The sequence below is a fragment of the Chelon labrosus genome (genome assembly GCF_963514085.1).
Source record: "Chelon labrosus genome assembly, chromosome: 13".
NCBI classification, from domain to species: domain Eukaryota; kingdom Metazoa; phylum Chordata; class Actinopteri; order Mugiliformes; family Mugilidae; genus Chelon; species Chelon labrosus.
The window spans coordinates 17,269,883-17,292,732 of record NC_140346.1 but is presented as its reverse complement, the minus strand read 5'-3'; the positions used below and the strand labels follow the sequence as shown (position 1 = coordinate 17,292,732).

At 42.9% G+C, this 22,850-nt stretch overlaps 1 protein-coding gene across 1 annotated transcript in view; it reads left to right on the top strand.

The window, feature by feature from the left end:
• prkd2 (protein kinase D2) overlaps positions 1-22,850 on the top strand; it is a 30,633-nt gene extending 7,783 nt beyond the window's left edge. The window contains exons 2-19 of the mRNA XM_084558294.1: positions 10,703-10,841; positions 11,182-11,313; positions 11,469-11,668; positions 12,397-12,580; positions 12,662-12,733; positions 12,924-12,941; positions 14,398-14,557; positions 14,668-14,779; positions 15,463-15,540; positions 15,636-15,954; positions 16,072-16,124; positions 16,211-16,283; positions 16,546-16,652; positions 18,074-18,235; positions 18,470-18,568; positions 18,673-18,940; positions 19,960-20,045; positions 20,712-22,850. Coding sequence (XP_084414420.1) covers positions 10,703-10,841; positions 11,182-11,313; positions 11,469-11,668; positions 12,397-12,580; positions 12,662-12,733; positions 12,924-12,941; positions 14,398-14,557; positions 14,668-14,779; positions 15,463-15,540; positions 15,636-15,954; positions 16,072-16,124; positions 16,211-16,283; positions 16,546-16,652; positions 18,074-18,235; positions 18,470-18,568; positions 18,673-18,940; positions 19,960-20,045; positions 20,712-20,936 — 2,487 coding nt within the window. The 3' untranslated portion in view covers positions 20,937-22,850. The remainder of the gene's footprint in view (positions 1-10,702; positions 10,842-11,181; positions 11,314-11,468; positions 11,669-12,396; positions 12,581-12,661; positions 12,734-12,923; positions 12,942-14,397; positions 14,558-14,667; positions 14,780-15,462; positions 15,541-15,635; positions 15,955-16,071; positions 16,125-16,210; positions 16,284-16,545; positions 16,653-18,073; positions 18,236-18,469; positions 18,569-18,672; positions 18,941-19,959; positions 20,046-20,711) is intronic.

The window sequence follows — 22,850 nt, the reverse complement described above, 5'->3', positions numbered from 1 at the left end:
CCATAGGACCCAAACGCCCCCCACTAACAACATTCTGTTGCCAGACACCACAGGACACCCTCGGAAGACCCATGTCCATTCTCTGATGAATTATAACTGTTTTGGAGGCACAAGGTAGACCTACACAATATTAGGCAGGTGGTCATAATGTTATGCCTGATTGGTGTACATTGGACATGCTGCCACCGAGCTCAACAAAAAGGCCTTTGTAGTTAATCTAGGCAATGATAGACATTTCTAATTTACTGAAATATGCAAATTAAAAAGACAAATTATTATCGGGTTCATGCTTTTTTTATCATACAGATGTGGCTGCAGTCATGCATAGTATTAAAAATAGGGGGGTTGTTTGTGGAGAGAGCATCTGACTGCACCATTTGTGCAGAGCAGATATGGCTTGAAAGCCTGTTTTTAATGAAATCAGGACTTGGTGGCAGTTGAAGGAACAGCCACTGTTCTCTATAAATGTAACCACGCTATTGTCATATGACTAGAGTTTAGTGTGCAGCCTCTGGCATTTTATTTTCTCTCTTCTCCCCTTTCAGTTGCAAACCAAAGCCATGCAACACATGGGGAGAAGAGAGCAGGGAAAGAAACAGCATGTGGAAGGGGGGGGGGGGCTGAAAGGAGGACGGAATGACTCAGAGTCCAGTAATGTGGCCCATTGTGGCCCTCAGCATGCAGCTTTGTGAGTGCCCATGCCACTCCTGGCACATGGAGATTGTGAAAACACTCTTCACTTGGCCCATTTTTGTGTGTGTTTTTTCACCGTGGGCTGGTCGCTATGGAGAACATCCTATGGTGGATTCATCCTATGGTAGAGGAAGAGTCGGTGATCAGTAACGCTTAAGAGAGGAATGACGAGGAGTCCTCTGTCCATCTAATATAAACTTTCTAAACAATGTAAGGCGACGTAGCCACAGGCCTACAAAGCACCTTTGTTCACATTATTCTCACTTTCATTTCTCCCTGTCTATCGTTATCACTTATTTGACTTTTGTTTTTGGCATTCATTAGACGTCAGACCAAAGCAGCACTAAGGTAGAGGCTTTGTCACAGCGTCACAGTGTAGTCTATGAGAGATCATTGTGGAGAATGATGATGCCTCTCTTTCCTCATATTTCCATGTTATTATCACGGGGAATGAAAACAATCACTTTAATGGGTGTTTCTTTCAGTTGCGTAGAGGCAGCATATCAATTAAGGTACATGTAGCGCCTTGCTTCCGTTACCGGGTCTAACCAGTTTGTGGCCCTGACTTTTGTTATGACTTCATGTGTTGTATACACATCAGTATTACCATTCGTGGGTAAGTCTACTAATTTATAACAATGTACACGGAAGCAAGGCTGTGGTACGAGTACGTATTTTACTTCGTGCTCCAACATTCAACAACAGACTCAAGTAGTCGATCACAGAACACCAGGTACATTGACAGTACAACATAATCGAGAACCGAGTGCTCGATCTAATATACAACAACTTTAACTGCCCTCTTTATTTCCATCATCAGGTCAGAATGAAAAAGTTGTAAAAAAAGTTTATTATTATATCTTTTTACAATGTCACTAAAAATATTATAGTAGAATAAATAATCTTATATGACTGTTCCATTAGAAGGAGTGATAAAAGGGCCACAAACTGGTTAGACTGAATAATGAAGGCACGATTAGCTAGCTGCTACATGTACCTTAACTGATATGCTGCATAAGTTGCATAAATTTATTTCCATTACGTTCTCTTTTGCTCATCACTGGGGCTTGCCTTTTCCTCTTGTCTTCTGTGTTTCCCTCTTGTCATGAATCGGTGAGTTGTTCATCGCACACAGAGTGGATTCTTTCCAGTGTTCCTATCGGCTTACCTGCACAGAACCAAGCCAAGGAAAGGCAGAGGAGCAGGAGGAGGAGGAGGAGGAGGAGGATGGTGGTGAGGGTTGATGGGGACAGGAGCTGCTTCCAACAAAGGCTGGTTCAGAGCAGCGCTGCGTGCCTCCTTTATCCTCGGACCCCTCTCTCATGCCTGGTTACGGCTCTCATGTTACCTCTCCGTCTTCCTTGATGCCTGGAGCAGAATGAGGTGCTTTGTCCCCGTGCTCCTGCTCGAGACTAAGCTTCTTCCATTTGCTGACTGCACACACAAACACACTGTACATTAGGTCTGTGTAGATGACAGTATTCCTTTAGCTGTATTCCTTTGCATCATTTGCATGATGGTTTATTTTTTCATGTTTGTGTGCATTCAGCCACGGTTGTTTGTATGTCATGGGTCATGTGCTTGATGTTTTTCACTCTGTGTATGTGTGTGAAGATTTACACGCCTCCCCCTCTAGTCCCTCTGGTTTATACAGTAATCTCTGGTATGTAGAAACTAGCTAGGTCAGGAATGTAAACCTGATTATGTCTCCGCTCTCCAGGATCACACACACACACACACACACTTAAACACACACAGAAAATGGAAAAAAAGACATGAGTCAGAGGGAAACATGCATTGCGAAGCACGGTACAGCGCAGTACAGTAGTCTTGATCATCTGTAAGAATGTTAATAGCTGAATCTTTACATTCAACCAAAGCAAAAACAAGTTTCAGTTTGATAAGTCACGCTTTCAGTCCGTGGTTGTCGCCGCTGTTGAATGCTGCGCCGGTCTATTGAGCGTTTTAACAACATTTTAGTTGTAGGTAATAGAAATTCATGCTGTAAATCTGTATTTCATCTATAACTATGAATGGAATCTGGCTATTCAGGTGCAGAATTACTCAAAATCGACTTCTCAGCAATGACTTTGATGTATTGAATGTGTCTGGTTCTTGACATGCAGCCTTGCTAAAATTATACGAAGAGGGTGACATGCATCAACGGTCAAAAGCTGCAGTCAAACTGGTGCCACTGAGGTGAGGGCTATAGCTACTCCTGTGGTTGAGCAGTGAGGAGTAGCACTGGTCTTTTGCACCTGCCTTGCGGCCTCCTGAGTTTTATTCAGTCACCTGTTATCTGTTATCTCACCCCCCTTTAGCATGCAGAAAGTCAAACACACAGATTGGCAAACCCAAATATGTGATTTTTATTTTTAGCTGTATGCAATAAATAAAGCTAACATTATATGTGTTTGTTTTGCACACACAGCCCACGCCGCTCAAACGTCCAACACGTATCGCGTTTCAACAGGAAATAATCAACTTCAGGAAGAAAGATGCTTTTGCATTTGGCCTTTGATGTCCCCCTTGCGAAGATCACGATAGAGCGAATTGATTTCCATTATTTCCGTTGATAAACTTCATCAGTACCGCAGAGGCTCTCAGCTCGCTGTGAACGTCGTGCCGCTTGTGTATGCAGTCAGACAAGCCCTTTCTCTTTTGTGTAATTATTACTGTGTGCAGTTTGGAAAAAAACATCAAGTAGTTCTGGCAGAAATAGGACAAACATCCACCTCTGATTACAGGAACATCCACCTCTGATTACAGGTGTGTTGACGTTGTCTTACTTTCCACAAGCAGCAAACTATCAAGTTCTTAAATGAAATACAGTGTTTATAGCATTGTGAGTGCGTTATTTACTTCACTGCTCTACTTATTCAGCTTTATAGTTGACTCATCCATCATTTTGTTTTCCTTCTTTGTGTCTGCCAAGCCCATCGGCTAGTTGACGTCATGGGAATTACTTAACTCCTTGTCCTCCCGGCAAAGAGCTGTCAGTCACTCCTGTGATTTAATGCCTGATGTGTGCGTTTCAAAGACGTCACACTCATGTTCACGCTTTGTTTTCAGAGAGCCAGGCAGCAGGGACCCTGCAGGTGACTGAGGGCGTGGGGAGGCCAGAGATGATTTTTTTTTTTTTTTTTTTTGTCGTCAGCTCCATCTTTTTGTTGCCAGCGCGTGACCTCACCGGGGTTAAAAATAGAACGGCGGGCTTGTAACACGTTTGTTCCATCACTAACACAGTCAGCACAAAGGGAAAAATTCCTGCGTAGCGCCAAGCAGTTGTCAGGAGCTAATGAGGGCAGAACATTGACGTCTTTACGTGCCCATCGCCACGGCAACCCCTCATTAAACACCTCATCATTTTCAGGGAAGAGTTTGTTTTTTTTCTCAGCCCCGTGCTTGACATGCTAATAGTTATGGTCCAACAAGTAGTGTTGTGTCTAATGGAGCGGTAAACCCCACACGGGCGCTGAAGCACAGGTGTATCTAAACACGCCAACACGATTCCGAAGAAAGTGTGTGGACGCAGGCGTGTGCAGGAGGGCGTGTGATTTGTTACACAGCAAGACATGGATGTTTAAACAATGTCTGTTGTTTGAAGGGATGCAGTGTGTTTCCTCTTGACTGTAAAACGGCTGGATCAGGTTCCTGTTGTGATAACCAGCTTCTGCTGCAGAAGCACATCAGTGTGGAGGACCATGTAGGGCTATAGAGGTCACACTGTTTACAGAGCCCGGCGTGCAGTGTCATGCGCGTCTCGTGGCCATGCTGGTTCCCAGTTGTTGAACTGGGGTTGTTGTCAACCTGAAGAACTGCAATGTTTCTCTTACGTACTGCGCTGTGTAAACACATATCCAGCTCCTGTAACGCCTCACTTCTCTCGCACACTTAAAAAAAAAAGCAACAGCCGCAAAGGGGACTATAAGTGGTTCAAGTATTGATTTGTTCCATTTCAGATTTTAAAGACTGTAAACCAAAAGCTAACTTTTTACTTAGTAGTTCAGCCGTGCTTTCAGTGCCATTGTGAAATCATTCTGCTTTTTACCAAGAGGCCACAAGTTCAGTTCTTTGCAAACGCAAATCAGAAAATGTGGCACTGCTCATGTCACGATCCTTCATCGTTAACTTCATACATAACTGCTGTTGCATTCATTGACCATATTCACATCAAGGTGACTGAGGTAACTGTCTCTCTCTTTTTTTTTTTTTTTTTTTTTTTTTTAAACGTTGTTGCTCTCACAGACCCACATTACACATTTATACATTTGTTACTTTACACCTTTGAACAGCTATAAACCACATGCTCAAGTTGTAGTTTCCTGTGTCGTGGCTGTAACAGGTGAGATAGCTAATATGGATCATAAAACGCACACACACAAAACTGCATTGAATTAAGCAGTATGCCGTATGTTCAGTTCCATTGAGATGGCTAGATAAGTCCTCTCTTTGTGATTTGTATGTTTGTGTTTGCATGTTGAGAAAGCAGGTCAACATGTTTGTGTTTAAGATACCACCAGCAACAACCTGTAATAGCTGCAAAAGCTGTTCATAGAGTATAAGTTGAGTTGATTTGAGCATTTTGCATCTGGGCTGTGGCGATTACAGGCTCGATAAGGGATGAATCGCTACCTAAAGCTGCAGAGCTTTGGCTGGCTGGCTCTGAAGCAGGGCACTAATCAGATTTTTTAACCTGAGTGTGCCTGTGTGTGTGTTTGTGTGGCTTGGTGGCCAAAGGTGGCTCATGCTGAGTTGCCGGAGGGGAAGTGATGGGGGGGGAGATGAAAAGCAGAAGCAACTAGCTTTCTCAGCAGGACATAAAAGTCTTTGTGTTCTTCACGCATGCAGTGTCTTTATATAAAGACAGTCTATATTTAGAAGCACCGCCATATAGCTGTTTGACAAGCCCCCGAGGGTTGAACTGAAACCGACTCGGACGGACATCAGTGCTTGTGTTTGTGTGTGATCCTTGATGAGGTGATGCTAACTTGTTGCGGATGTCTTTTGAAAACAATGCATGGCCCTGCAGCTACAATGAAATGCCTTGTAATGAATAAAACCTACAGAGACATGGAAGACCTCATCTAGCCAACCTAAAGCTTCTCTGATGTGGACGTAACAGTGTGGACCTGAACTGAAGCAGAAGAGGAAGGAGGAATTAAATCATTTCATACTCGATCTGAGCTTCCAGTTTTTCAGCTCTTGCCGTACTATCTCAGCGTGCTTGTGCACGGTGACCTGCCTTATATGACCAGAGGCAGAAGTGGCCGACAAGGAAGTAAACAAACCCACAGGATACAATCGCAGGGGAGAGGAAATGGTAGCTTGCGCCGTGGCATCAAGCGCACATCTGCCTGTGTGTGCTTTAATATAGCGAGTCCGAGCTCAGCTTTCACTGATCGCTGATGTCCTCGGGTTTAATGTGTATACAAGTGATACTATTTGTTGAGTGTTTAGATTCTTTTGTGTGAGTGCGTGACTCATGGGCGATCTGGATAAAGTTGTTTGCCCTCGTTGACGTTGCTGGCGGTAGCAACCGCGCATGGCAGAGGCCCACGACAACAAAAAGCGACAGTTGTCATTGTTCGGGCTGATGGCGGTGAGGGCTGCGCCAGTTGTGAGTTTAGATATATGGTCGTCCACTCGTGCACAGTAGCAGCCTTCCCGTCGGTTCTGACACTCGAGCTGTTTTGAATGAGGCTTGCACATAAACTGACTGGTGTAGCAAGACCATAGATTATTATGAGAAAAATTATCCATTATCGCATTATCAATTTTGGTCGTGGGAAAGAGACTTAACAAAATAATTTATATTCATTACTTTTAATACCTATGTAAAGTATTCAAGCAAAAAGTTATGATATTAAATTAAAGTCACAAGTAGGTGAACCTTTATTGTCTATAATAAATCTATTTTATAATCCATCAGATATGTTAGAACGTGAGGAGAGGACAAGTAAGGGCTAGTAAAGTTCAATAGGACATGCTCTATGTACAAGTAAATCATGTTGTAATGTCCTGAATAGAAATCGAGCATTTAACCTTTGAAGAAACTATGTTAGTCAAATCCTCTGTAAAGGAAAAGTCCTGTCAGTCGACCTTAACGTTACGTCAGCTTGTGATCGAGGGAGTGGACTGCACTGATGAGGAGGATGCTGGCAAAGATCGGAAAAAATGATGCAATGTTTTTCTTTATGCATTCACAGGATCATTGCTGTTGTTTCAGCTCAGGCTTATCTGAAAAAACAAAAAAATAAATAGTGACATAAACTATAAGAAATCAATGATAATAAAGGAAGTTGCCGGACGAATGCAGCGCTGAAGAGGAAAATTAAAAGCGATGGGAAACAAAGGCAGGGGATGGTGTAAAGAAGGCCTAGTCCATAATTCATTTCACCCATAATGGCTTCATTGGTCCGAAGAGCTGCAGGAATAGCGCAGGCAACACCGGGCAACCTGATCCCTGGTAACTCAAAGAAAGCAGCGAGAGACCCACCCTGTCTCCAGGCAAACCAAACTACGCTATTCTACAGTATATGTGATAATACAGCCTGCTCTTTGTTTGCACACTGTATGCACACACACGCACACATGTGCACACAGTCTTTTGTGACACTACTCCTAAGCCTTACCCTCACAGCCAAACCTACAGTGTACACACAAACATATAGAAGTGATTCTATAATTACAAGACAAATAATGCCCTTTCTCATCATGTTGACACACTGATAGAAGCAATGTGCCGCTTTTGTGCTCTTTCCGTCCTGTACTTTCACTGAGAACTGGGACGGCGAGGAGAAAATGGTTATTTTCTCTGCGGTTTTAGGGAGTTTGCAGTGTTGTGCTTCTCGGCGGAGCTGTAAAGACTTGTGGCCTGCACAGACGTGGCAGCTGCAGTTGCGGTCAGAGCATTGTGTATGTTTTGGACGGTGGATTCTGGATAATATGACTCGCCTTGTCGCTTGCGTTGCTCTGGATTGAAGTGAGCAGTGGCAGCAACAGCGTGGGGCTAATGGCAAGGAGGCTGGCATCACACAGCGTCACGGGGCTTATTTGAGGATTTAGGCTGAGGGTTGTCTGTGGATTTGGGCAGAGCTGGGAGTCTCCTCTGATCTGGGCTCTGTGGGTGTTTGTAATTACAAGTGGCAGCAGTTGGTCTCAGTTGTGGCAATCCCAGGTACTGATGCATGTAGTTATTACATGATTCACTCCCCTCAAAGAGCTTGTGGTTTTTTTTTGAAGTCTGGAGTTGGGAAAGTTTGGAGCCTCTTGTCATTAGTGTCCGTGTCGCCTAATTGACCCAAAGCTATAGACGTTTATGCAGACGTCTGGTAGGATTGAAGGGTTATCGCTCACTCAGATCACAAACGCAAACAAATCATATTTTCTCACTTTGTTTAGTTTTTGTCTGGCTTGCAGTTAGGTTAGTTGGCGATTCTAAATTGGCCATAGGCGTGCATATGACCGTGAACGGTTGTTTATCTCTCTGGCCTGTCCAGGGTGTTACCCGTCTCTTGCCAAATTACAGCTGGGACGGATTCCAGCACCTCGCATCCCTCTAGAGGATAAGCAGCAATAGATGATGGATGGGTGGATGGATGGCTAGCATGTTTTGCTCTATTTGTGTTTCTCAGATAAAAAAGATTTCACCAACAGCATCTCAGGCAACTATACTACCAAACAGATACTCTCTGTGAAAGCTGCTGCTTTATGGAGTCATTTGGTAGCTGATTTTTGGAAAAACACGATGCTGCTGAATTTTTAAAATTCTTGGATCACCACTAATGAAGGGAAGCCTGTTACTGCCACGCTCATTTCTGCATTTTCTCTCTGCAGCACATATCCAAAGTGCTCTTTTAATCGCACGTAAGGCCGTCTCTGCTCTGCTCAGCTGTGCTGCCACTTGCCGCCTCGGCTTGTGCTATCACTGCCGCTGTTCATACAATTTTAGCGAGTCGTGGCAGGTCACACGTTTGCCCTGGCATAGGGCGAATGTGAAAGCGCCAAGCCTATGTGTTGATCGCTCTCCACTCCCTGTCGTGCTGCGTTTGACGCTCTCTTGTGGCAAGTGAAGACGTCAGGGCCTGACACCAGACATGGATTCCGCAGAAGTTGGCTGACATTTCCTCTCCAGGCCAAGAATCAGAGATGGATATCTCATAAGTTGGATATGTTGATGGCTAGCAGCCAATAGATACAAGTTAGTTGACTGTAGTCTCTGATGTTTAAAGCAACTATAGCGAATATTGTGTATCAACAACGCGTCATATGACTGTGTGCATGTGAGAGAGCACAAAGAATTGTCAGTAAACCTTTGTTTTCATTGTTTCTGACATGAATTTGTCCTGGTGAATGCCCCTCAGACACAGAAAGTGATGATAAATGATAAAATTATTCAAATCGTTGCACTTCTGTTCTTTACACCACTTCCAGAGTTTTTATTCAGTCTCCACGTTCTTACTTTGGATGCAATCGTTGTTCAACGGGTCGCTGATCTTCTTACGTTTTATAAAAAAAAAAAAAAAAAGTAAGGACCATGCTGAGCTTTTTGTGTCTTGTTGTTGACTGTGTGGTCAGTAGCAGTAGCCCACTGCTGGGGCGTGGTGGACTCACTGTGTAGCTTGGCAGCGGTACAAGCCAAGCCTGGATTTTGGATGTGGTGATGTGGAGTGCCTGTTGGGAAACTGAGAAGCCAACCGTGTATGCGCTGAGGAGAAAACAAGGGAAATGGGGGGGAAAGAGAGGGTGTGCGTTTCTGTTTGTGAGGAGGGTGTGTCTGCTAGTAAGTGGGGAGGTGTGTGTGTGTGCGTGTGTGTATGTGTGTCATTGTGTCGTTCCAAGGTGGAGACCAGGGTTCCCCTTCCTGTAAGCTGTTAGAGCCCAGCCAGATGGTGAATCTTGACTTCACGTCGGGAAAAACAACAACAAGAGAGCAGGGAGGACTGAACCGTGTGCGTTTGTGTGTGTCTGCGGTGTCTTGTGTGGCGTGGCTGCTGAAGTGAACCAGACGACATTAACTATTCAGGAGGGCAGGGTTTCCCTGTGACAGCCTCCTTTGCTCGGCTGACTTCTGACTGACGCTCCCATCTCTCATATCTCTGCGAGAGCTTCATGGAAACACTTGTGTGTGCATGCGTGTGTGTGTTTGTGAGCGTGCCGGCATATGAGTGACAGGATAAAGTTTCTCATTTGTTTTCCATGTTGGCCGAGTTGTTGGATTTGCCTGTGTCTCTTGAACAGTGGTTACACATGCGTGTGTGGATACAGTACGTGTGCGTGTTGTCGATATCTCGGTGGATTTACATACTGTAGCGGGGCACGATAGTACAGTTATTACATATACATGACAACATTGTATAGGCGTGTTTACGCTCTGAATTTGAATGTTCCCAGCTCTTATATCAGGTGAAGAGCAGTGTTCAGGTGTTTTTTTTAGTATTGTATCAAGTAAGTTCTACTTGAAGTATATGAAAGTGGCCTGGTGTTGAGTGGTCTACATGTGGCACTGTTGTGGCAAAATCTAGGACACCAGTAATTCAATGCTCTGTGCAGTTGAATTTAGAGCAAAGTTAAGATCACATTCAACATAATATTTATAATATTTTTTTATTATTTATTGCCGTTTGTGGGAAAAAATCTATATGATTTGTATGGTGACTTTTTGCTGTTTTTCCATGTCTAATCAATCACATTAACGCTTGGTAGAAAAAAGTTAATATCAAAATATTAAATGTCGACTTAAATCACGTTTTAAATTGACACAATTACAGCTTTTGAATTAATGTGCTCCCTCAGCGGACTGCTGATTTAAAAAGCTCAAAGCTTAAAGCACCGGTTCACCTTTTATACCTGATGTAATGCCATTTAAATAAATTATATGAGCTGCAACAACCCTACTTTTAATTTAAAACTTAAATCACAAGGTTAATCCGACAGATTTGACTTTCCCCACAGACGATCCTCCTAACGCACATTTCTGTTATGCGTTTTTTTTTTTTTTCCCTAGTTCCCAGAGTGCGGGTTTTATGGCATTTATGACAAGATTTTGCTGTTCAAGCATGACCCAACCACCAACAACATCCTACAGCTGGTTAAAGCTGCCTGTGACATTCAGGAGGGAGATCTGGTCGAAGTTGTGCTCTCAGGTAAGTCATCACTTCTCTTCTTTTCTCTTCTCTTCTGATGTGGCTTTTTTGTGGCATTAGGCCACGAGATAACTTCATCAAACCTTTATCTTCTCTCTGCTATCTCTCTTTCATTACCGTTGTTACACCTCTTGGGGACATCAGCTCCTATCTGCTTATTTTACTACAGGTGATTCACCGGCCTATACGGTTCCAACTATAACCCTGGAGCTCAATCTATTTTTCCATCCTGTTTCCTCCTTACCGTCAGTCATTCCACATTCTTCCCAGTTGCAGCAGCATGATTGTATCTTGACACCTACCGTGACCAACCGCTATGTGCCCCTGTTATCTCTTTTAGCGGCAGCCACGTTTGAAGATTTCCAGATTCGGCCCCACGCACTCAACGTGCACTCGTACCGGGCCCCGGCCTTCTGTGATCACTGTGGAGAGATGCTGTTCGGACTGGTCAGGCAGGGGCTGAAGTGTGATGGTGAGTAAAACGGGGAGATAAAGTGTGAATAAGAAAATCCGCTTTGATGTGGTTCTCAGATTTCTCTGTCATGTGAATTTTTAACACTCACCAAATGTGCTCCACCTCACTGATCTTCTGTTCCCTGGCTCTTTGACTCACGCCGCCCCCTGCAGGATGTGGGCTAAACTACCACAAGCGCTGTGCTTTCAGCATCCCAAACAACTGCAGTGGAGCTCGTAAACGTCGTCTGTCCACCACCTCGCTGAGCAGCACCCAGTCCTTGCGCCTCTCCACCACCGAGTCGGTGTACAGCGTCGGGACGGCCTCCACCTGCGCAGAAGACGCCAGTCTCATTCGCTCACACACACAAATGGTACTGGTAAAAGCATTCACACAATGCTGTGGGCACTGTTGATCACGTTAATGTCACACACTGGAAAAATCTAATTTAATTTACCATAGCCACAGATGTACAAGGTTTTTTGTGTTGGCACTGATAGTAAATAAGGAAGGAAAACCCCTTGATAGCAGTGAAATTTGATTCAGAAACACTGTCCTACTTTTTATACACTTTTCATTTGTAATGCTCTCTGGAATTTCTGAGATGGATATCTCAAAACCGGCCAAACAACCGGTTTGACTGCATTCCACAAGGCGTGGTGAGTAGTCATTTTAGAAGAGACACAAGCCTAAAGCTGTGATTGATATAATTATATGATGAATCAGACGGTAATGTGAAAACAATCAGAGACAAGACAGCATTGATGGGGGTTTCATAAAGAATTTTTACCCAAAACGCCAGTGTCCCTATGTTTTTATGGAGTTTATTTCAACTTTTTTGGTTTATGTTTTCATGATGTCATATTGTGGCTGCACCATGAGCTGTTGTTGGTGAAACAAACTCAGGATTGAGTTTAGGAGCAGGTTCAATCAAACAAACTGATTTTAGGGAAGGAAATTTATAAATTAACACTTAAGTAATTAATTAGTCTGGTAGTTTTTCACCTTGTTGCCTGAAGTAAATGATAATGGCTTCATTTTTCACTCATTCTCTGAAATTGTTTTTCATTAATAGTTTGTGTTTCCTCTCTATCCCGCTAGCCACGGACCCCTAGTGACGCCCGGCGCTTCTACACTGGCCGACCAGTTCATCTGGATAAGTTCCTGATGAGCAAGGTGAAGGTGCCCCACACGTTTGCTGTTCACTCCTACACGCGGCCGACGGTGTGCCAGTACTGCAAGAGGCTTCTCAGAGGACTGTTCAGGCAGGGTCTGCAGTGCAAAGGTGAGACTTTGGACGTCCGCTGTGATGCAATGCATTAATCTGATGAGATTAAACGAGCTAACTGTTTTGCCTTCCCCCTAGACTGTAAATTCAACTGCCATAAACGGTGCGCATACAAGGTTCCTAATGACTGCCTCGGGGAAACCATTGGAGGTGAGGGAAAAATACAATATGCACCCTTCTCGTGTGTTTGTTACTCGCTTAACACTGCATGGATTTGATAAAATTTCTCATCTGCATGTGTCTATTGTCAGAAGCTTGTTAGTTTAGTAACTATACATGAATATAACACATTATCTAACAATAAACAAACTCACTGGCACTAATTTTTTTATCTTCTCAGACAACAGAAGTAACAGCGGTAAGTATTATTGATACTAATGTAAAAATCTCTATTTGTAGCTTATGGTGTTAACAAGAAGTATTATTTTCTCTCAATACATTAAGCATAAGTATCCTGGTAACACTTTATAATAAATGCACACTGTGAAGCATTAGTAAAGCATACTTGATTCATCATTTATGAAGCGTGCGTCCGATCTTAACTTTGCCCTGGAAACATTCAACTATTCAACATTCAACTTCAAACGTGTACTAGTAGTTACTAAATGTGTTAATAAAAAGCATGAAAATAGTTTACTAACAATCAATAAATGTTTTATAACTACCTTACTTAAAGGGGAACTGCAGTTTTTTACAACCTGGACCTTATTTCTGGCATAAAATACGGTCATTTACTCACCCATATAACCTTTGTGTAATTTGTATTCCTTCGGGGGATATTTAGATCAGCGTGTATCCATGTAGTGGGAGTGACTGGGGCACCGAAACGCAGCCTCTAAATGACACATTATCTGCCACAAAACTTATTTTGTTATGATACGCTAGTGCTATTCTGGCCATCATCTGACCTGGATGATGTCGTCTCCGTGACGGTCAGCTTGTTTACCTGTAATTTGCTACTGCTATGGTTCATCCACAACCTCAAAATCGGAAAAATATTCAGCCATGTTGCAAAAAAAACTAGCAGTAGCTGATCTAATTATCTCCTGAAGGAATACAAATTACACAAAACTTGTATGGGTGAGTAAACGACCGTATTTTATGCCAGAAATAAGGTCCAGGTTGAAAAAAAAACAGTAGTTCCCCTTTAACCATGAATTACAATAAGAATACATGTTTCTAAACCATATATTAACACACTTAGTAACTATTAGTACATGAGTAAATAATATGATAGATATGTACATATATACGTATATTTATCGTATTATTTAATAATGCATATATGGGTTTATAAGATCATTTAGAAAGTGAAAGTAAATGATTTATCAACTACGCTGTTGCCCATAAAGTTGGAATAAAATAGTTTTACCTCTTCTCATGAAGTGATGTATCTCCTTTTTCAACTTTATTGATCAATTTCTTTTACTGATGTGTGTAAACGGGAATAAAAAGAGGAATGTGTCTAAAACTGGGTAGTTTATTAGTCCTTTACTTCCGCATTCTAAATGATCTTATAAACCAATAATAACTTTTGTTTGTGAACACAATATTTAATGTAACTGATGAATTAATCACTAATAAAGTATAGAAATACCATTGTTAAACACATTATATAGGTGCTTATAAATCTGGAATAAAGCATAACCTGCTTGATAATGTCTGTTAACGTAGGAGTAGTGCTTTAAAAATGATGAATTAAGTATTTACTAATGCTTTACTGATCTTTCGTAGTGTGTGGTTATTATAAAGTGTTACCAGTACTTTAGGTCAAGCTGCACTCAACTGTTTCTCCCCCCTTGTTTTTCCTCCAGACATGCTGAGTCCCAGCGCAGACCCTGAGGTTCCCATGGACTACAGCAATGAGTACGACACCTCGGATAAGTCTTCAATGGATGACTCGGACGAGGCCTGCAGCATCCCTGGGTCCTTTTCTCCGGAAAACAACCAGGACGGAATCAGTGGAGATCAAAGGCAAGAGAAAAAATCTGATCATTTCAAGAAGGATTACAGAGACGCTCAAGAAGGAACGCCGTGCAGAAAAAAACATACTGACCGCTTGAATGCTGTCCTTCTTTTTCTAGTGTTTACATCCCTTTAATGAGGGTGGTACAGTCTGTGAGACAGACAACTCGCCGATCCAGTACAGCTATTAAAGAAGGATGGATGGTTCATTACAGCAATAAGGACACACTGGTAAAAACATCACTCAACATAACTCGATTCGTTCAAGAGGGACGATTTCTCTTTCGAAGATTTACTGCAGCAATTTTTCTTGTTTACTTCCCACTCAGTCAGAGACAAAAAGTACATTCTGCTCATCGTTCTATTTCCTCTGTCCAGTCGCCCCCTCAACCTTTATTGTCCCTCTGCCACTTAGGCGCTTTATTGCTTCCCTTTTCTTTTATATATCTGCGTACGTGAACGTGTGTGAGAGTGTGTGGAAGAAAGAACATCTGAATATTGATAATGAAGTATGCTCTGCCTGAAAACATAACAGCACTCAGAAGATGTGTAATGAATTCAGTCTGAAAGCCTATTTCCCGCATTTCATGCCTCCTAACTACCGGATTCTAAATTTGGCCTCAAAGAAATTAGTTTGCCTCTGTTGTCTTCTTCATGCTTGTATTTTCCTCTCTGGCTGTGCTAACACTCTTTTTTATTCTCTGTCTCTTTTTTTCTTCATTTCCACCTTCTCCTCTTGCAGCTTAAACTCCTCCTCGTCGGTCTTCTCGTCTATCCTCTCATGCCGATTCCTGATCTTTACCTCCAATCCATGCTGCATCCCTCATTCTCTGTCCTCTCCACATCACACTCCTTGATATCCTGTCTGACCTTTGTTGTCCCACCCCGCCCCACTCTACTCCAACCCCCAACAGAGAAAGAGGCACTACTGGCGTCTGGACTGTAAGTGCATCATCCTATTCCAGAATAACACCTCCAACAAATACTACAAGGTACGTACAGATGATTCCACAGCAAGCAACACTACACTTCATGTAGTTAAAGACTGCAAGTTCCTTTGCTCACCCAACCGCCTGCCCTCCTGCAGGAGATCCCTCTGTCTGAGATACTGGAGTTGCGCCCCGCCAGCAACTTCACGCTCGTTCCCCAAGGCACCAATCCCCACTGCTTCGAGCTCATCACAGGCACCATGTGCTATTTCGTTGGGGAAGACCCCAACACGCTCCCCTCCATGTCCCCCAGCCACCCCCAGACTCTCCCGCAGACGCCTCCCTCCCCCAGCCTGGTGGCGCCCAACAGTGGCATTGGGCGTGAGGTGGCGAAAGCGTGGGAGAGCGCCATTCGCCAGGCCCTCATGCCCGTCATCTTTCAGGATGCACCGCCAGCGGAGGGGAACACACCGCACAGTAAGTTGAGAAGCACGCTGACACTTGTAGAAAGCTGAGAAGTTTCCTCAAAGCTGTTCACCCATTAAATCCTAAAAGAAATAACCTGCACATTGTTCCTGTTTCTGTTGTTTTCAGGACAAGCCTCTGTCAGCATATCAGTGTCCAATAGTCAAATCCAAGAGAACGTGGTATGTTGTTTTGTCAGTTTTAGCAATTTTATTTGTGATTACACACCGAGCATTATGGTGATTTTATAAATGTTGCTTTCCTATAGGATATTGGCATGGTGTACCAGATCTTTGCTGATGAGGTGCTGGGATCTGGGCAATTTGGAGTGGTATATGGAGGTATGTCACATTGGAAATAATGGTGTTCAGTTTTGCATATCACTGTGTTTGAACTGTCAGTAATAAAGTCAATAGTAAAGTTGCTTTATGAGCAATGTAGAGGCAAGTGTTTGACAAGAGTGGGTGGTATTGTAAAAGGCAATTTAGATTAGTCTAATAATGTTATAAAAGTGCAGTGTTTAATTTAAACTGATTTTACTTAAACATCCCACTGACTGTTTATGATGTTCATATCTGTTTTCAAAACCTTTTATTTCTTCAGGAAAGCACAGGAAGACAGGGAGAGACGTAGCTGTCAAAGTCATTGACAAGCTTCGCTTTCCCACCAAGCAGGAGAGCCAGCTGAGGAATGAGGTGGCCATACTGCAGGTAAACACACACACTCACACACATATATACATTTTACTTGACGTTATCTCAGAATAAATCAGACGGAGAACCATTCCCAAAAGTGAAGTAGTTAAACATTTCGGTTTAATCATTAGGGACAGGTGATTTGGTGTCTGAACAAACCAGTTTATAACGTGTGGGTTATTGTTAAAAGGGTGTTCAGAGATAATATAAGTATTTTTACAGTAGAAAACAGACAATAGTAGGAAAACACTGAGACAGTAGATTTGGAAACGGCAGCCTGTGCTTTGTGTGTTCAACAATAGCCAGATTTCCATCTGCAAAGACCAAAAAGGTCGGGTTACAGAAGTCAGTGTTATCTGATAACTGCATTCTGCTGTAGCAGTTTATTTTCCTTCCTTCTGAACTACTACTACTGCTATGATTGTTCCCAGTCATATACGAACAAATATTTAGTTTGTGTGTGATATTTCCATCAAATGTTGTGTTTTAAATGAAGTGATAGTTTAGGGATGCAAAGAACTGCACGTATGGGAAAGTCTTATTTAAATTTGTATTTTATACTCGAACAACCTGGCAAACAGTAAAAATATATTATATTTTATTTACAGTTAGATATTAAAATGACAAGAAACTATAATTAAAGATGGGTTTGCAATATTTAAAGTTAAAATCATTGTATTTTACTGAAATCCGTGATCTATTTGTTGGGAAGAGCAAAAACTAAAATTGGAACCAAAATGGATTCTAAAGTATAGTTAGATTATCCTACATTTTATAAATTAGTTTTTCTGTACTGTTTTGATAGGAATTATTGCCTCCAGGGTTGTTTGGTTGTAAGCCACATTTAAAAGCACTGTACACTGTGTCAGCCAGCAGATGGAGACAGGGCTACAGCGGTCTAATCATTCTGTCCTTATTTGTATATGACTCTGCCACTAACAGAGCTGACTTCCCCATCTCCTTACAGTTAAAACATTTGGCCCTGCACGTGAATTCCACTTTCATTTTTGTCAGAATTCAGGTTAAATATGTCATAGAAGTGTTCTGAATCATATAACTACGAGTAGTAAAAGCACCCACAGGAAGACATTGTACTGCATGTGTGTGCGATCAGTATCTACGCACAATCTGCGGAGAATTTCTGTTCTCTCTGCTGAGTTTCACATTCCATCACTGTGGTTTATTGTATTTTCCTGACTCACTGTCGCTATCGCTTTTCGCCGCGCACCCACGTCACTCTGCTTCTGTTTTTCTCGTTCTCAATTCTCGCCCTCTGTCGATGTGTTGCTTACACTTGCGAACCTTAACTTTCGTTTTTTTTTTTTTTTTTTTTTTTTTGCTTGCTATTCCAACCACCCCACGTCTTTTCCAAACACGCCCCAAATGTTCCTCATTATCCAACCTCTTCCATGCTCTTCTCCCCTGGCACGTCTCAGAGTTTGCGTCACCTGGGCATCGTGAACCTGGAGTGCATGTTTGAAACGCCGGAGAAAGTGTTTGTGGTGATGGAGAAGCTACACGGTGACATGCTGGAGATGATCCTGTCAAGTGAGAAAGGCAGATTGCCTGAGAGGCTCACTAAGTTCCTCATCACGCAGGTGTGTATGCACCAGGGCATAGGAGGGACTTGTTGTGTTGTAATTATATGCTGGATAATGCAAAGTGATGCTGTGTGTGTGTGTGTGAGAGCTAGACATTTACTACAAGTGATGTTGTCTAGATGCTGCATGCGTTTTGTGGTCTGCACATAAAGCGTGCCTAATATGTTTGCCGTCTTTTGTTTTTTTCCTCTGACTATGCTATATCCTGTTTGTGTGGTTGTGGGTTTGCAGATTCTTGCAGCTTTGAGACATCTGCACTTTAAGAACATCGTTCACTGTGATCTGAAACCTGAGAATGTGCTACTTGCGTCTGCCGATCCCTTCCCACAGGTATCTGCACATGTCACACTGAAACCTATTCGTATAGTTATGGTTTTCGCACCCTGTTTTGAGCGAACCAGAGCACTAACCCTGACCCTCTTTCTCTTTCTCAGGTGAAGCTGTGTGACTTTGGCTTCGCTCGTATCATTGGTGAGAAGTCCTTCCGTCGCTCTGTGGTAGGCACACCAGCCTATCTGGCCCCAGAGGTCCTGCTGAACCAGGGCTACAACCGCTCACTGGACATGTGGTCAGTCGGCGTCATTATGTACGTCAGCCTCAGCGGGACGTTCCCGTTCAATGAGGACGAAGATATCAACGACCAGATCCACAATGCGGCCTTCATGTACCCTCCCAACCCCTGGAAACAGATCTCCAGTGATGGTGAACTCAGTGTTGCATTAGTTTGCAGTCACCTTCTCTCGAACCTTGTAATGTTCACATGTCTGCTCGTTTTAACTGTTGCGGACAGGCGATGATTCAACTTTATGTACTGTTTAAGTTTGCGGCCGTGTGGGTTTCTAGATGGGCCACCATATTTATATCAACGATGCGAAAACCAGAGAGGCCTCTCAGTTTAACACAAGTGTCAGCTCAGTGTGTAGAAAGAAGAGGAAATATCAAAGCAGAAGATATTTCGCAACCCATTTTATTAATAAGGCCTTAATGCGTGATGGGCTGCAGCTTAAAAACTTTCACTGACATTCTGCCACATCGATGGCCTAATGAATGCTGCTCTAAGTGTCTAGCCATCAACAGACACAAGTCTTGCAAGTTTCTGATGGTGCACACCCACAGGCGTCCCTATTTAAACCTCAACCCCCCACCAGTCTTTTTGAATTGAAGAGGCTACTTAGATGAGTGGTGAAACGTCTTTAAGAGACTCTACAAGTCCAGTTCTCTTTCTTTAAATGTTTTTGGATGTAACATGACCTGGATGGGGCGGCACAGTGGTGTGGTGGTTAGCGCTGAGAACCTCCGCAGACATATTGCCGCAACTGGTGCTTAGGTTTTAAGGGAGATATATCAGCAGAAAGAGTAGTAAAGTTTTCATAGATGTTTTCATTAGAAAAAAGACACTTTGTGCCTTGAACGGACAAATCACACACTTGCTTTAGAGGTGGCCTTTTGCATTTTTTCCATTTTAAGTGGTGGCTTGAATTTGGTAGCCTCCTGACGGGCGCCATGGGTTCGTGGCTTAGATAATATGGGATGAGGGAGGGGTATTTAGTCGGGTGCAGTCTTCAATGTCACTGCTAGATACCACTACATTCTACACACTGGTCCTTTAAGAGATTATCTTTGTCATGACCTCCTGTCCTTTTTTTTCTTTTTTTTTATTGTTTTTTTTTATTTTTATCACAAATGGGTTATCTAACAATCTGTATCTTTCGTGTTTCCAGCAATTGACCTCATCAACAACCTGCTGCAAGTTAAGATGAGGAAACGCTACAGCGTAGACAAAAGTCTCAGCCACGTATACCTACAGGTAGCTTACAGAAACTACTCACACACACACACACATACACAAGCATGCACACTTGTTAAAGTTCAGGACACAGCACCTTATCCAGATGCTATGGCTGCCAATACATTTTGTGGCAGAGCAGCACCTCAAGATGAACTGTAATAAACGCCGAGGCCGTTAAAGAAAATGGCACATATAAACATTTATGGCTTTCACTCATATCCAAGCGGCAGGGTGGTCACTTAAGGCTGACACTTTGGAGCTTTATTGAGGACATAACAGGACGGATTGGCTGTGAAAAAATGACATGTTTATTGACTGCACCGTTCTTAAATGTCTCTTTCAAAACAAATAGTTTCTTCAAACACGAGCACACGACTCTCCTTTGTAGGTTTGAGCAAGTCCACTGTTTTTGCTGTAGCTTTTGCTGCACGAATATCCCCGCGTTAATTAATCTGACTGGGATGAAAGTGTCATTTATAATTTCAGGGTCATTCAAGTTCCTACTCCCAAACTCACACGCATACACAAACACATGTGCGCACACATGTACTGTATATAAGACCTAAAGTGATTAATGGATGATGCAGTATAAACACATAAAAGCCCCTTTCACATCGATCTATCTTCTGGGCTCCTGAAACTGAAACCACATCCCTGTGTTTATTCCTGTGTCTCATTTGTCAGGACTATCAGACGTGGCTGGATTTGCGGGAGCTGGAGACTAAACTTGGCGAGCGTTACATCACCCATGAAAGTGATGACAGCCGCTGGCAAATGTTTGCCCGGGAACATACTCTGTCATATCCTGCCCACTTTGTGCCTCCTCCTAATGCAACGTGCTCTGACGACGAGGAGGGCGGGGAGGATGCGGAGGTGCAAGGCCTTACTGAGAGGGTCAGCATCCTCTGACCGCAGTGAGATGGAGGACTCAAGCTCATTTAGAAAGGACGAAAGAAGCAGGGAGAAGGACGGCGGGACGGTTGACTTCTGGCTGACATGTCTGAAAAGACATCAAGATGCAAAGAATCATGTGGTTCTAATAGGAATAGTGTCCCATCTGTTCAGACTCAACGCAAAACATCTGCGCTGTCTTCCAGCGCTAAGTTTTACAGCAATAAATCCAATTTCTTTCCTCCAGCCCGAGGTCCACAAAACTTGTTTCGAATCATTTACCTCTGCCGTTATTGGTCCTCTTTCATCTTTTAAATTGTTGAATTCTTTCCACGACGAAGACTGCCCGGCTCCATTTCACATTTTCTTTTTGGCTGACCTGGCAAGTCTCCACAGACAAAATTGGAGTTGAACCTTAAATCAGAATTTGTACCGAGAACGAAAAGCCACATTCCTTTTCCTGTCACTGCAATGCGTTCCCCACCAGAAACAGGAAATAATATTTCACTGCGAGCAAAGGCATGAGGCTTATAGATGTGAATGTGTGTTTTTCTGAGAATTTTTTTTTTCCATGCAAATAGCAGTTAATTTTAAATGACACCACGTCAAACGGAAAGGGAAGTAAGGTGGTTTTTAGTGTCTAGAATTAGAGTCCCTCTTTTCCCTTTAGCACAGGCTCACTTCAGCCTCCTTACAGCGATAGAGCACTTTACAGTGACAAAAGACTTCCTCTGTGATGGTAATTACTAAAGTGAATGCACGGAGGCAAACCCATCTGTATTCACAAATGCATTCCCATAAATTCGTGTCCTGTAGTGAAAACTGGAAGTATCGATCTGGCGACAACAAATCCTCCAGTAATTACCTCCAGTTTTGAGCCACAAAAGGCTCTCAGAAAAATACAGAGGGCATTGTGGGTTTATATGAACTCTAGCATCGGTGCTGCCATGACCAGACTATTCTCAGTCATGTGAGACGTTTCTACCTGCTGCTAACAGATTATACAGCATCAGTCTCAGTAGCTGTTGATGAGCGCTGAAAATTGCTTCTATTGTGTTGAGTCGCCCACTCTCATCCGTTTCTGGTGTCCGGCAGTGCGTTCGAATGACGAATACCTCGTCTTCACAGCTGACTATATTTAAGGTTCACATGCTGTCATTGATGAGAAGATAATCACACGCGCCTTTTACGAAGAATCACACTTCTCCCTGTGATGTAAGTGCATGGGCCGGACAGCTTGGGTTTACTGAATTAGATTTTTACGTAGTTCCATTTTATGTCAATATGTTGCATGTTTCTGTGAAGTAGAATTATCTAGATGCATTACTGAACATACTGTAGTGATGATGGTCTATTATATAAATGTGTAACCTGAAGATAGTTTGTCAAATATGTGTAGACTGTGTACAATGTGCTGAAGGATGTTGAAGAATGACCCTGGCCTTTATAGCAGATAATACAAACCTCCAACGGTATAATATTTGTCTTGGAAGTTTTATTTATCGTCTTTTACAGACATACATGCACACACATACATATACATCTTGTCATTCTTAACTTTCCAGAGACAAAACCGCACAAAACTGAGCAGAGCAGGTGTGGATTCACCAGTTAAATATGTAGACAACTGGCTTCTCCTCAATGATCTGTTTAAGAAGCAACAAACATTACTGTCACTCTCCCATAGTTTTGATTAGCGTGCAACAAAAGGATAAGGACCACTTATGCTGCAGCATTAAATTACTTTCCCACTCGCAGTGTGACAGACGGTTCTTTTTTTCCCCCCCCTCTCCAAAGAGGAGCAGCTTATTCCAGATGTGCCGATGCTGCTCGAATGCACCGGCACCAGGGCCGGCGCTCCCATGTGAACGCCTGCAACGTGGGCTTAAAGATATGGCGGATTAACGCACTCATGTAACCACACACACACAC